We start from the raw sequence: 14,963 nt of genomic DNA on the forward strand, positions 1-14,963 counted from the left end.
ATTAGACGCAGCAGAACACAGCGGTCTCATTTTGGCCTCAAGAGCTGCTTTTATAATATATCTGCAACTTTTAATCAACCTGAAAAATAAATAGTGCACAGCCCCTTTAAGAGTCACTTGCCATTGAGCCCATCACAGTCCAAACGTTACAGGACAGCGCTCGCTCAGCCCCTCTCCCAGCATGCTTTGCAGTTTGCAGTTGGGTGGAGAGAGCTCGAGCGTCAATAATTCGATGAGGGGAAATGTGTTTGACAGAGTGAGAGACACGAGCAGCAACTGGACAATACCAGAAGATACAGATATGGATATTTACACATTTATCCTATAAACACTGTACAAGTTATGCAACCATGTAGGAAATAAGGCCAGATTAGTCCTGGTTTGGACCTGATTTAGACCTGGTTAAGACCTGTTTAAGACCTGGTTTAGACATGGTTTAGACATGGTTAAACATGGTTTAGACCTGTTTTACACATGGTTTAGACATGGTTTAGACATGGTTTAGACATGGTTTAGACATGGTTTAGTCCTGATTGAGTCCTGGTTGAGTCCTGGTTTAGTCCTGGTTTAGTCCTGGTTCAGGCCTGGTTTAGTCCTGGTTTACACATGGTTTAGACATGGTTTAGACATGGTTTAGACATGGTTTAGTCCTGGTTGAGTCCTGGTTTGAGTCCTGGTTTAGTCCTAGTTCTGCCCGTGTTTAGTCCTGGTTTAGACCTGGTTTAGACCTAGTTTAGTGCTGGTTTAGAGCTGGTTTAGAGCTGGTTTAGAGCTGGTTTAGAGCTGGTTTAGACTTGGTTTAGGCTTGGTTTACTCCTGGTTTACTTCTGGTTTAGACCTGGATAAGTCCCTTTTTAGTCCTGGTTTAGACCTGGATTAGTCCTGGTTTAGTCCAAATATCACTGTATTTTTCATATTTGAACATGATCCAAAATGTGATCGGAGATTTGATTTAAGATACCAGTATTAAAAGACTCATAATAATAATCTCAATATTTTGAGTAGTATATGAGTAAAACATGGCATCAGCTGTGTCATATCCTCACTATGGGCCAATAGCCTCTGGAGTGTTTGCGTTCATGTTTTTGTGGATGGAGTTTTGAGCAGATGGGCCACTTCACCTGAGGCAGAGTCTAACCAAGCACAACAGAACCGTTACATCTCCTCCATGTGTGAAAGTATGAGCCTATTCACACATACATGCATTAAAATAACAAGAAGAACACACGGCGATGTGCCACCCAACTCTGTATGAGTGAAACCAGAACTGAACCAGGACTAAACCAGAAATGAACCAGGACGAAACTAGGACTGGCGAATTGCGTCATTTCAAGTAGTGTTGCTTTGATTGTGATGGATCCAGCAGCCCTAATCGAAGGTCTATTGCTGTTTTGTTTTGTTTTTTTGTTTTTTTAAAGGAAACCATATTGTCCTTGTGTTTCTGACCCCACTTCCTCAATATGTTCTCCAGGATCACACTTTTCCTTGGTCACAATGGTCATTCAGAGCTGCTATTTGACCTCAGCTCTCAAAAGGTCCAAACAAGCTGCATTACGTGATTTTTTTGTCTTACCAACTGCTCTTCTCCATCGAAATCCTATTGCTTCGCCTGGAATATGGAATACGTCATTAGTGATGCCACCAGGTCAAATTACAGGTCAGATCTCTGCAGAGTCGAGCCATTCACAATAACAACGCATGTTTTAACAGGGACAGTGCAATTACAGCAACGGTCCCACTACTGAACCCTGAGGTACACCCACGTGCATTTTTAACCAGAAAAGAGCATTTGTTCTGAGCTAAGTAAAAGTAAGAATACAAAATGTGGTAATGCAAATTGTCATATATTCATGGGTTTCAGTTTCATGTTATATGCAACATTTTGAGGACTTTACACCAATCAAAAGATATAATATTTTGTTTTGATTGTTAATCGCTATGGCAACAGTCCTAATTTTTCCATCATTCTGAAACCTATGGCTAGGACATTTCATTCATATAATAACAGATCATGAGTGTAGGACAGTAGAGGAAGCTTTCCCTGCAGCCTTACTAAACACAACACACACACGGAGTACAGAATTACACCATAGGTCCATAAGGTCAGACCATTGGAGTCCCAGGAGGGGAGTACAGACAAGGGACAAGCCCAGAGAGGCAGCTCCCTCCTGGGTACGGACAGGAGGAGTGGAGACGTCCGGGGCTGGAGTTACTCAGTGTTGCATCAGCCACAGGGACGTCCAAATATATGTGATTTAAGGCCAGAGCAGAGGAAGCTACAACTCAACCCAAAACAGAGTCAGGCATATAATTAGGATTTAGGGCATAAACATGTAGCTCCATACTTGTTTTAATATTTGTGTAGGACTAAGTACAGCCACAGCTTGGGAAACAGACAAATGCTGTAAGATAATAGTTTGATTTTGTGTTTGGTTTGATTTGGAAACACATACTAAACACCTATTGTATTCTTACTGTTTTGAGTGAACATTATACTTACTGAGCTTAACAACTGTCATCTATTCTAAATAAAGTATACAACAAATAGGCTACTTAACAATAAAGCTCTAGTATGTAACTTTTCTGGTTCAACAGCTTGACTCCATGGAGACATTATCATTTTGATGTTTTTCATTAAGCACAAGCCAACACACAGGTCAGATCTGTGGAGAGCACAGACTGTATAAAGAAGTGGACTAAGTGAGTGTGACATCACTACAGTGCTCAGCTCCAAATGAAGCTCATTGAGGCTAGTAGTTATAGGGGCCAATTTGGTGCTGAGCTCCATATTTGGGATAAGGAACAGAGAGTATCATAGCAACCAAAGAGCCAATCTGGAGCGAGGCTGTTGAAGATAATGCCCCTTTCCGCCCTGTTGCTAACGCTAGCAGGAGCGACCTTGAGGAAAGAAGGTGTTTGTCTGTTATTAATGTTCATATCTTGATTTACAGACACAATAATGAAATAAAAAACACAGGATTATGTAGAGTGGGTTAATACAAACATTTAAGACCAAAATGACAAGTCTGACAGCAGCAGTTACAGAGAGAGGGGGCACAGCTTTTCAGTGTAAAGTGAATTGGAGCCGATGGAATCGATGGAGCTGGAAGTGTGCCCATGATCACTTACTATTTGGAACGCGATAGCTAGCAGGTTAGCTATGTGCATTTACTTAAACAGTCTATGGTGGAGAGGCAAGTCACAGTAAGAATGCATGTTCTTTGAGCAATAAGTGTAATGTAATTGAATTAGACACCATAGCTTGAAAAATATGCATATGGGTAAGAAAGAACATGAGATTCGTTATGGGGATGACATTATATTCTGTACAATTGAACCTGGTTTTCACGACTGGTTTGAGACAACCTGAAAAAGTAAAAAGTTTGAACTTCCTGATTATATCCCTGAGTCCTATGCATTTCCTGTGGTGGTTTCTGATGATACGGGGCTTTCACACAGAGGACAGTGGACACAGCAGGAGCCCATACAACCAAGTCCATCTGGCTCTGTATAATCTTATAATCAACCCTGAGGACAACATCATATGACACGGCTGAAAGCGAAGTCATCTGAGACCAATGCAACTCTAATGAGAATCTGGACTGGGACAAGAGTGGCTCTGAGTTTAGGATCAAATGCATCAACTGAATGGACTGTAGGGATGGGACGATAAACAATAATATCGTTTAACGTGATAAAAAGGGTCGACAATAATCGTTCGTGGGACATTTTATCTAATCGTGACAACAAAGATAATCACTATTACATCACCGGATGTGCAGAAAAAAGCTACTTAACCACAGGGGTGTCAACGGGGGGGGGACAAAGGGGTCTGTTGTCTCAGGCCCCAGAGTCTTAGGGGCCCAGAATTGTTAGGCTTCTTGACCCGGGCCCCTAAATTTCAGTCGATGACCTGCTTATTCATAAAGATCTCTTAAATTTAAATGGATCAAAATATGGCTGGGCAAAATGACAAGAATATTAATCACAATTTTCCCCAATATTTTAAGTTCAATTTTCAATTTTAGTTTCAACAAAATTAAGACAGATTTTTAATCAGTGCCGTTTTACACCAAAATAGTTAAGTTTCTTCCTACAAAGTCTGAACGCTGCTCCAAACCGCTGAGAACAATGAGAAAGGATTGGCCGTAGCCCTCGCGTTGGCCGCCTGGAACGCCAGTCAAAACTCAATATTTAAATTATTACTGGGAACGACAAAAGCTGGATTTAATAATAAAAAATACAAGTAAACAGGGAAGACCTTTAAAAGAGTAAATTAATAATGTAAGGAGAGCTGCAGCGGCGGGCACTTTGTTACGTAAGAGGCAAACGGCTTTAGGTTAAAACTTTCAGCACTCGTCCTCCATCTCCCCTCTCTTTTCTATCCTCCCTCTCTCTCCGCTCCTTTCACCTCTTTCTCCCCTTGCCTTCTATCCTCTCTATTCTCCTACTCTCTTTCCACCCCTCTCTTTTGTCTCTCCCCTCATCCTCTCTCTCCCCTCTTCTCTCTATAATCTCTCCCTTCTCTCCTCTCTCTCTCCACTCCTCCCCCTTCTCTCTCTCTCCTCCCTCTCCCCTTTTTCCCTTGTCCTCTCTCTCCTCTCTCTCCCCTATCCTCTCATCTCTCTATCCCTCTTTTCTCCCTCTGTTCTCTCTATCCTCTCTCCTCCCTCTATTGTCTCTCTCATCTGTCCTCCCTCTGTCTTCTCTCCTCCCTCTGTTCTCTCCATCAGGAGGATCATATTTATAAACTCTATACAAAAGGAGTGAGCATCAGCAGCCCACAGATGCACAGTCCGTCGTTACGCAATGGCACCGAGCGAGAGGCAGCAACTCAAGAAATGAGATTATATAAGAGAATGAGACGAAAAGAAGAGAGAGAATGGTTTCGGGGGAACAGGAGGTGTAGGACTGTGTCTCCCTCTCCCCACTGACAGGTACAAAATAAAGGTTTTTATCCCATAGAGTCACTTCACAACTGGGATTTTTTAAGAACAAGTGCAAAAATGTGGTTATTAAAAGTGCAAAGCTGATGGAAAAAAGACTTCTTACTGGGAAAGCAGACTTTTGTGAAATTAAAGAATTACATTACATATATGAAATTGAAGGCAGGTAGAATTTCTTACCAATAGGACATGATAAGAATGAGCCTGTGAAGCTTCCCGATTTGTCTGTTGTTAATGTTCATAATCTTGATTTACAGACACAATAGTGGAATAAAAATGGCAGGATCATGCAGAGCGGGTTGACGAGTCTGACAGTAGCAGTTACCGAGAGGTGAAACAGTTTTTACATATAAAGTAAAATGAAGCCAGAGTCGATGGAGCCCATGATCACTTCCTGTTTTGGAACGTGGCGGCTAGCAGGTTAGCTATGTCCATTTATATGTATACAGTGGTCCCTCGTTTATCGCGGGGGTTATGTTCCAAAAATAACCCATAATAGGCGAAATCCACAAATTAGTCAGCTTTATTTTTCACAATTATTCTTAAGGCTGTAAAACCCCTCACCACATACTTTATACACTTTTTTCAGACAGGCATTAACATTTTCTCACATTTCTCTCTTGTGTAATTCATTAATAGTGACTCTTGTGTATTTCACAGTTCCTCTGACCGTGTCTTTTCGTCCTGGTGCCGTTCCGCTGTAGTGTCAATTGAACATTTATGTAAATTTGTCTGAACACATTCTGTACTGTACAGGAGACACGGCACAGAGGAGACTGATTGACGGTGGTTTGCAGTCCCTTGGCCGGTCAGGACGTAGAACACAATGCAGGTTCATACATTGTAAAAAAGATTGTAGAATTGCACAGGAAAAATCCACAAAACAGCGAGACCTGGTGAACCACAATATAGTGAGGGACAACTGTACAGACTATGATCCTACACCAAGATGACACCACAGCAGCTTAACATTCTGCAGGCGAGTCTTTCAGTCTTATAAGCCCCTTTTACATTTTAAAAGGGTTGTTTTGGCCACTGCTATTTGTGTTCACTTTATAGTTAAAAAAACCCCAAACAAACGTGGGAACTTTAGACCACTTGGTATGGTCAGGAAAGCCCACTGTCCGAGTCCAAAGACGTAGCTGTGTGAACGGAGATGTCCTGTCTCATTAGAATGCATGAGACACTATGAGACTGTGCTTGAATAACAGGCCGACCGCTTCACCCCACTTCCCGCCGACAAAAATACACAGGGAGACAGGAATTTAAGGCCTGGGGCGAGAGAAAGTGGACTTTAAAAGAGGAACCATGGCACAGACACAGAAGGATTGGTCAATGAGAGAAACAAGGAAGATTATTAAGGCCAATTTGAGTTGATTCACTTAAAGGTCCTGCGTTACGCAAAACTGACTCTTGTAGCTTTAATCATGTTCTAATGCTGTTCCCTCTGCAAAAACAGACCTGGAGTTGTATTTTGTTTCATTCACACATGTTTGAGTAAGACTTTATTATTAGTCCAAAGCTCAAAATGCTCCATTCCACCTTGTGATGTCATGAAGTGGTAGTTTTTGTGTTAACATCGCTTTTACCAGTAGAGATTGGTAATTCCAGGGCTGAATGTATGTTTGATGAAGAAACAACATTAGACCAGATCAGAGAATAGTAATAAGACCCCATGAAGACACTGGGAGGGCATCTGACACACAGAGACATTTCAGAACATGTTTGTTTATTCAAATTGCAATTTTTGCAATTTTGCAGCCCTATTCGAGTGCTTCAAAAATTCCTGTGTTCGTCTGTCCAGTATCTCCACCCCCTGCTCTGTTCTTACGCATAAATGAGCGTCTCCAGCGTGAGATAAGGTGAGAGGTTGTTACGTGTATAACAATATTAGAGTTTATAATTATCTACACACAAAATAATGAAATGCAGGGGGGCTGATCAGGCACTTCCTCGTAGGATTGTGACATGGAGCCATTTTGAGGACGCCTTGACAATTCATATATAGATATAATATTTTGTTTTGCCAATTGCTATGGCAACAGCCCTAATGTTTCATCTCTGTGAAAACCACAGATTCTGGAAAACTGAACGCCCCCCAAGCACACGTGTTTTAACGGTGGTATAAAATCGTCCCGTTTCTTTGTTGGTTTGTCGACTGATGGTGCGATTCCCCCGTCCTCCGCTCTTATTGGCCACCTCCACCTGCTCCTTCAGCTGCCACTACCCGGAACGCTGCACCAAAACAGGCTCGTCTTTGGTCTTTTTTCATGGGGACATGGTGAACCACAGTCTGGGAGGGTTTGGAATTTTAGGGAATTGTGTTTATGATTTCCTGTTTCCCTGTCGCAGCTGTGTCACTGTGGATAGAGTTTACTGGTGCGTCGGCAGGCGCACCAGTTAGCATGGCGTTTTAGCATGTGAGTAGGAATATCAAATGGCGTTTGTACATACTTGTGACCATCACTCGTGACCCCTTATCAGGTTAAACGATGTGTGAAGCTGTTTTTTTATAAAATTAAGTAAAATTAATTTGCCCCAGTACAGATATATTGTAAAACGTCTGCTTTAACACACTGTATCATATACAAACCAGTAAGTAACGCTGGTGCACTGTTAGCATACTAGCTTTTGTTAGCATTACCGTGATGGCAAACTCTACTGTGGCATCTGAAAGTAATGAAAAGCACTTATAAACTCATCAAGGTGAATATTTAATAAGCTTGGGGTGTGTTAACAAAATGAGGAATAACTTTGGACCACTGCAGAATCTAGTAATCTAATCTAGTTCTGTTTTCCAAGTTTTTAAGAGGGTAAAATCATGCGCCTACCAGTTCTGGTTTCTCTGTTTGCTCTCTGTGGAGGTGCAAAGTGGAGGCTGGCGTCTGTAGGTGGACTGCTGAACTCACTGTTCTTTGGGTCCAACTCATCACAAAGATTTATTTTTATAAATGTTGAAAGCTTCAGGCAGCTCTCTGTTCCCTGCTCCTACGGCCGCTCCTGTGCTTAAAGACGCTAACACGAGAATGATGGATTCTTAATGTGATGTCACAGGTACAATGAACGGAGCTCTGAGGACAACTGCACAAAGCAAAGCAACAGAAAAGTATGTAGTAACCTGATAGTGGAGCTAGTGGGCGACACAGATCTCCACAGCCCAAAAACATATTCACTTACTGGAAAAGAAGACATTGTAGAAGAAAAGAAAAAGACAGGTACAGAAAAGACACAACTATTTAGCTTAAATCTCTCTATATTTATCCACTGACTCTGGCTGCAATTCAGTTTCTATGTAAAAACTGTGTCCCCTCTCTCTGTAACTGCTGATGTCAGACTTATCATTTTGGTCTTAAATGTTCGTATAACCCCGCTCTACATGATCCTGGGGATTTTCTTTCACTATTGTGTCTGTAAATCAAGATATAAATATTAATGACAGACCAATCAGGCGCCTTCTTTCCCCGAAGTCGCTCCCTCCCTGCTAAACCAGTAGTTCGGGAGGGAGGAGGCGTTTCCTTCAACAGCCTCACTCCGGATTGGCTCTTTGGTTGCTATGATACTCACAGTCAGAATTACAAATATGGAACTTGGCTCCAAATTGACCCCTATAACTGCTAACCTCGATGAGCTTCATTTGGAGCCAAAGCCCACTTCTTTATACAGTCTGTGGTGCTGGGACTGAAACTAAGGAATCGCCAAACCTACATTTAAACATGTGTGAATTAAATAAACAGAACTTCAGGTCTGTTTTTGATGAGGAAGCAACATTAGAACATTAATAAAAGTTCACAAGAATCCATTGTGCATAATATAGGGCCTTTAAATTTGGTAAAGCTAATGTGATAATGTGACCTGGTCTGATACAGAATAGAATGTATAGCTTAGTTGAATGTTAGCATGTTAATGTAAGTATGTTAGCATATACTAGCTCTAATATGATAAAGACAATTCTAAATCTATTGCTGTTTATCAGATTTATATTTATAACATTATAATAGATAACTATGGCCTTTGATAAGACTGTACAAAACCACTGTCCACTCTCCTCCCCCTCCTCAGACTGTCCACTCTCCTCCCTCTCCTCAGACTGTCCACTCTCCTCCCTCTCCTCAGACTGTCCACTCTCCTCCCTCTCTGTCCACTCTCCTCCCTCTCTGTCCACTCTCTTCCCTTTCCTCCACTGCTCACATCTTTCCTCTGACTCAAACCTTACTCTTTTCATAACTTCACTTTTTCCTCAGGTCCTATTTTTGCTGCCTGTAATTCACATCCTGGTCACACTGGATGAAGGCCTGCTGCACAGACACACCCCTCCCAAAATAACTCCTCTGCTTCTGACTGCTCCTCTGGCTCTGTTCCTTTGGCTCTGCTCCTGACTGCTTCTCTGGCTCTCTGCTCCTCTGGCTTTCTGCTCCTATGGCTCTCTGCTCCTATGGCTCTCTGCTCCTATGGCTCTCTGCTCCTATGGCTCTCTGCTCCTATGGCTCTCTGCTCCTATGGCTCTCTGCTCCTATGGCTCTCTGCTCCTATGGCTCTCTGCTCCTCTGGCGCTCTCCTCCTCTGGCGCTCTCCTCCTCTGGCTCTCTCCTCCTCTGGCTCTCTCCTCCCCTGGCTCTCTGCTCCTCTGGCTCTCTGCTCCTCTGGCTCTCTGCACCTCTGGCTCTCTGCACCTCTGGCTCTCTGCTCCTCTGGCTCTCTGCTCCTCTGGCTCTCTGCTCCTCTGGCTCTCTGCTCCTCTGGCTCTCTGCTCCTCTGGCTCTCTGCTCTGTGTTTGTTATATAAAGGGCAGCACACGTCTCTGTGGGAAGCTCTGACTCACCTCGTCCGCTACAACACAATCAGAGCTGAAGTAGAAATAATCATTTTAAATTAGCATTAGCATTTTCACAATGTGGCTGAAAGCAGGTTTATTTTTGGTTGTACCTAAACTATGGCGATGTTTCTTCTCACAGTCACAGTGTACGTTTGTTCATTACATCCACAATCCAGGTCAAATATTACATTATATTTTTCAAAACACTCAAATTGCCATGCGGGGTCGTCAAAAGTATCGAAAATCAGACACTAATCGATACTAAAACTAGTGTTGAAAACTAGATACTCATTTAAGCATGTATTGATACTGAAAACAAACTTCTAAAAATCACATAACTGAATAGAATTTGCCCTTTTCTGAACAGTTTGATCATTTTTAATCTGAACAAGTGTAAGTGCATGTGGTATAAGAAACAAACAAACAAAAAAAGCTTTGAAAATCATCATTTAGGCATGAAAATAAGTATCAGGTCTATTGAGATTTAAATGTTAGTTTGTGTCAACACTACTGCCCTGGAAACCAACAGACTGGAGTGTAGCTGCCACTAGGGGGCAGGCAATATATAACATAAGAATATAATGACTTACAATGTAGCAAACACTGCAGTGATTAATGATTAAACAACAACTACATTTCTTCCTCCAGTGTCTGAACCACAAACTGTGTAAAGACGTGGACTAAGTGAGTGTGGCGTCTAGTCATTGAGGCTAGAGCAGTTATAGAGGCCAATTTGGAGCAAGTATCATAGCAACCAACGAGCCAATCCAGAGCAAATCCGAAGGTAACGCCCCTTCCCGCCCACACTGTTAGTTTAGCAGGGAGCAGGCACTTAGCAAACCTCTTGCTAACACTAGCACAACCTAGAAAGAAGGCACCTGATTGTTTTATATTTTATTAATGTTCATGTTCCAGACAAAACACTAAAATCAAAATTTGTCAATATAAAGTGAACTGGAGCCAGCATCTCTGGAGCTGGAACGCAGCATAGTAGAAAACTCTAAAATGTCTATTTTGCATAATTCCCCTCTTTAAAATGGGTTTATTCCTGGATTTCTGAGCTAATACAGCAGTCGTGTTCAGATCTGGTTGAGTCCTGGTTTAGACCTATTTTTAGCACAGGCTTAAACCTCGGTTCAGATTTATTGCCCATAATGCAACACAGAAAAACAAATTATTTACAAAAACAGGATTTCATATTAGAGCTGCGTTGTGCCTCCTGGACGAGCAGCAGCTGTGGACGATGCTCTTACGTAATCCGGCTCCTCTCGTGTAACTGATTCTGACCCATGACAAATGAAACGGCACAAAACAGGAGAGAGAGAGAGACCAACAAAACAACAATATTATGATTTCAGACGGAACAGAAGCTCATCTGCCGAGGCAAAGATGCCTTTGTTTTGGAAATATGAACATGCAAAGATAATTGTTAAGATAATTTGTGTTTATCTTTGTGATTTAAGCCTGTCTAATCCGCTCTCCTCTCACTGGAAACATCTGTCAGGCCCAGTGATGGAAGAACCACTGTATTCTATTACTTAAGTAAAAGTGTCATATGAAAAAATCTACTTGAGTTAAAGCACAGATACAGGAGTAAAAACACCTCCCAGACTCCACAGATCTGAACTGTAACATAGCGCAGTGCTGTAAGCTGCTTGTCTCCCTCGTGATAGACAGGATTCATCTATACCAGACATGGGCAAATTACGGCCCGAGGGATGGATTTGATGGATTTGATGGATTTTGTTCAACAGAATCAACTGAATCGATCGTTTTTTTCTGTTTTTATTTGTAAATTTTTGTTTTGCTCAAACGAACGAGTTAAAAATAAAACCTCAGCCTTGTCAGCAGATCTCACACAATAATGGACTTTTCAGTCCAAAAACATAGTGGACATAATCAAGTATACAGTACAAACTGCATACTTAAATACAGTATTAGATCTGTACAGTACTTTATGGACATTATAAGTGGAACATCATTTTTAGGGGTCAGTTTATTGTGGAGACGTTTTCTTTGCACTAAAGGAAAATATTTTTTTCTTTTTTTTTGCAGATCAGATTTGAGCTGTTGAATTATGAACAAAAATCACACAAACTAATGACTTCAAGTGTTGCATTCTGCTCTTTAAATGTAAGATATTGTTAAACATTGTTGAGCTGTATAAATAAAATTATAATTCTGCTTCAGGGTTTGGCTTCAGTGTTATCGTTTATCTTCTGAACTGTGAAATATACGAGAGTCACTATTAATGAATTAAACAAGAGAGAACTGTGAGAAAATGTCATTACCTGAGAAAAGTGCATAAAGTGTGTGGTGACGGGTTCTAGAATAATTGTACAAAATAAAGCTGACTACTTAGCTATTATTTTTGGAGTGTAACCCTTGCGATAAATGAGAGACCACTGTATATCACACTTCACACAGTTATTGTGACAGACATATACTGTACTTTATATTGCACTTTACTACTTTCACTCCTCTACGTTCCATCCACAGACTGTGTAAAGAAGTGGACTGAGTGAGGGTGACGTCATACCAAACATGTTGCTAACGCTAGCAGGAGAAACCGCGACCTTGGGGAGAGAAGGCGCCTGATTTGTGTGTTATTAATGTTCATATCTTGATTTATAGACACAATAGTGAAATCAAAACCCCAGGATCATGTAGAGCAGGTTAATACAAACATTTAAGACCAAAATGATGAGTCTGACAGCAGCAGTTACAGAGAGAGGGGACACAGTTTTTCATTGTAAAGTGAATTGGAGCCAGAGTCAATGGAGCTGGAAGCGCGCCCATGATCACTTCCTGTTTGGAACGCGGCGGCTAACAGGTTAGGTCGCGGCGGCTAGCAGGTGATTTCCATTTATATATACAGTCAAAACTCAATCATTCTCCATCATAATTGCTCTGCCCCAGTTGGTATCACGTTTTCCCCTCTTATTCACAAGACAGAATAAAAGACTGCATTTTTGTTTACAATCTTCAAACCGAGTGACACGCTCGCTTCATGTAACGGTTCAAACGAGTGGGCTATTTACGGCATATGGCCACGCCAATTCTTGGTTTCAAAATGACTCAAGCCGGCAACAGTAGACATCATTTTAAAAGGTTTCGACCAGCCCTGTGTAAAGTACAATTACATTTGAACAGGCCACTTGGCAAATATATAGATTTTCACAAACAACTAAATCTTAAAAGTCTTATTATGCAAGGAAAATACTGCTAACCCCGTAGTTTATACCTATCAGCCTATCAGTGCAATGGAAATCTATACTTAAAGGGCCCATATCACACTATTCTATATAAATGGACTGTTTTACCCTATTCCTTGATCTCTGTTCTAATGTAGTTTCCTTGTCACAAACAGACATGGAGCTGTGTTTTGTTTCATTCACACATGTTTAACACACAAACCCTGCATATTTAGGCTGAGTTCTTCTCTCAAACTGAAAACGCTCTGTTCCACCTTGTGATGTCACCATGTGGTAACACAGGAAGTGTTCCACTGCGTTTTTAAACGCAGTGGAACACACCTTCACTATAGAATCATCTGGATCATTTCAGCCCGGGAATTGCCCGTCTCTGCTGAACTAAAGGTAAAAGGAGCTGTTGATAACTACCACTTCATGATATCACAAAGTGGAACAGAGCAATTTGAGCTTTGGAGATGTAGACAGACTAATAATAAAGTGTTACTCAAACATGTGTGAATGAAACAAAACACAAGTGCAGATCTGTTTTTGAGGAGGTAACAGCATTAGGACATGGATCAAAGCTCACGAGAGTCCATTTTGCCTGATATAAGACCTTTAAAATTAACTTTCAACTGAATTCTACAATTAAAATATAAATATATCGTAAATCGAATCACAATGTGAGTAAGAAAACATCACATTTACACATCTTAAATTTTAAAACTAAAAATAACAAATCTAACCACAATTATCTTATTTCAAAATGGCAGAACCCCACTTCAGACATAAATATCACAAATAGCTCATTAGATGTTTGTTTACGTTGCTTTTCCAGCTTCTCAGAGTCAATCATTACAAATGTTTCTCAGGAATGTTGAGACCTGGTGACACATTCTACAAACCTGAGATGTGCTTCTGACAACATTTGGAACCACTTCAGAGAAAAAAAACAACAACTTTAAAACGAAAACTGGCCATAATGAAAGACCTACAGACTAGACTAGAATGACAAAGCTACAAGCTGCACTCAACAGCTGTCATTTAGATGGAAACAAATGCACAAAGTCCGCAGAAAGAGCACAAGATGTCACTTAGTACGGCCAGAACATCTAACTCCGCTGGGATTCTCAAGATATCTGTCCAATCCAGACAGAGCAGGTCCAGAGTGAAACAAAAGAACACTCAATAACAGTTTAAAACAGTCATATACAGTGCACTTTAAGCGCATGAATCACATCTCTACACGAATGTAAGGATTAGACACACAGGGCTTTTATGACCCAAACACACACACGTGCACAAACTATCAACGCATTTCAGTGAGACAGACTTTAACACATGGTACAATCATTCAAACACACTACAGTGCATTACCAAATCTAAAATGGGTTCAAATGGATAATATAACTGTCAAAGGCACGCGCGCTGTGGCTCATGCGCGCGCATCATCCCATTCAAAGAAAAGTACAACCCAGAATACAAACTGCACAGCTCCAAAACCCACGTCCACACTCACCAAAATACACGGTCTTCTCGCACTTGGGGCACTTCGAGGCCATGTTCACGCTGTCCGGGTTTGGCGGGGTCCTGGTTCGGGTCTGGTGCGTTTCGGGCGCTGGTCTGGAGCTGCTGGATGCGTGGCTGCGGTGCACTTTGTCCCGTTGTTTTGGTCCCCCGCTCTGTCTCTGGATGTTCCACAGTAGCTCTAGAAGAGGAGGAGAGTCTATTCACTGAAAGGGACTCATTTGCATACGCCACGCCCTCTGTGGCGACTGGTGCATCATAAAACACTAGAGGCACTGTTTTCCATCCATCTGCACGAGGTACTCTGCAGGAGCCTTACTCGAGAGTAAGTATAGAAGGCTCACAGGCAAAGTGTCTGGTCCAGATGCTTCTTCTTGAAAACACTTCATAGTTTGCAAAAATAGAGAGATATTTTAGCATTTTAGTGACTTCAAAAGTGGTTAAAATGTTGTAAGCAAACTTCTGGGGAAAAAAACTGCATTA

At 41.5% G+C, this 14,963-nt stretch overlaps 1 protein-coding gene across 1 annotated transcript in view; it reads right to left on the reverse strand.

The window, feature by feature from the left end:
* crip2 (cysteine-rich protein 2) overlaps positions 1 to 14,723 on the reverse strand; it is a 41,790-nt gene extending 27,067 nt beyond the window's left edge. The window contains exon 1 of the mRNA XM_033988089.2: positions 14,473 to 14,723. Within this exon, the coding sequence (XP_033843980.1) occupies positions 14,473 to 14,515 (43 nt within the window). The 5' untranslated portion in view covers positions 14,516 to 14,723. The remainder of the gene's footprint in view (positions 1 to 14,472) is intronic.
* Between the last annotated feature and the right edge of the window lie 240 nt (positions 14,724 to 14,963).

This window comes from Periophthalmus magnuspinnatus, chromosome 22 (assembly GCF_009829125.3).
Source record: "Periophthalmus magnuspinnatus isolate fPerMag1 chromosome 22, fPerMag1.2.pri, whole genome shotgun sequence".
NCBI classification, from domain to species: domain Eukaryota; kingdom Metazoa; phylum Chordata; class Actinopteri; order Gobiiformes; family Gobiidae; genus Periophthalmus; species Periophthalmus magnuspinnatus.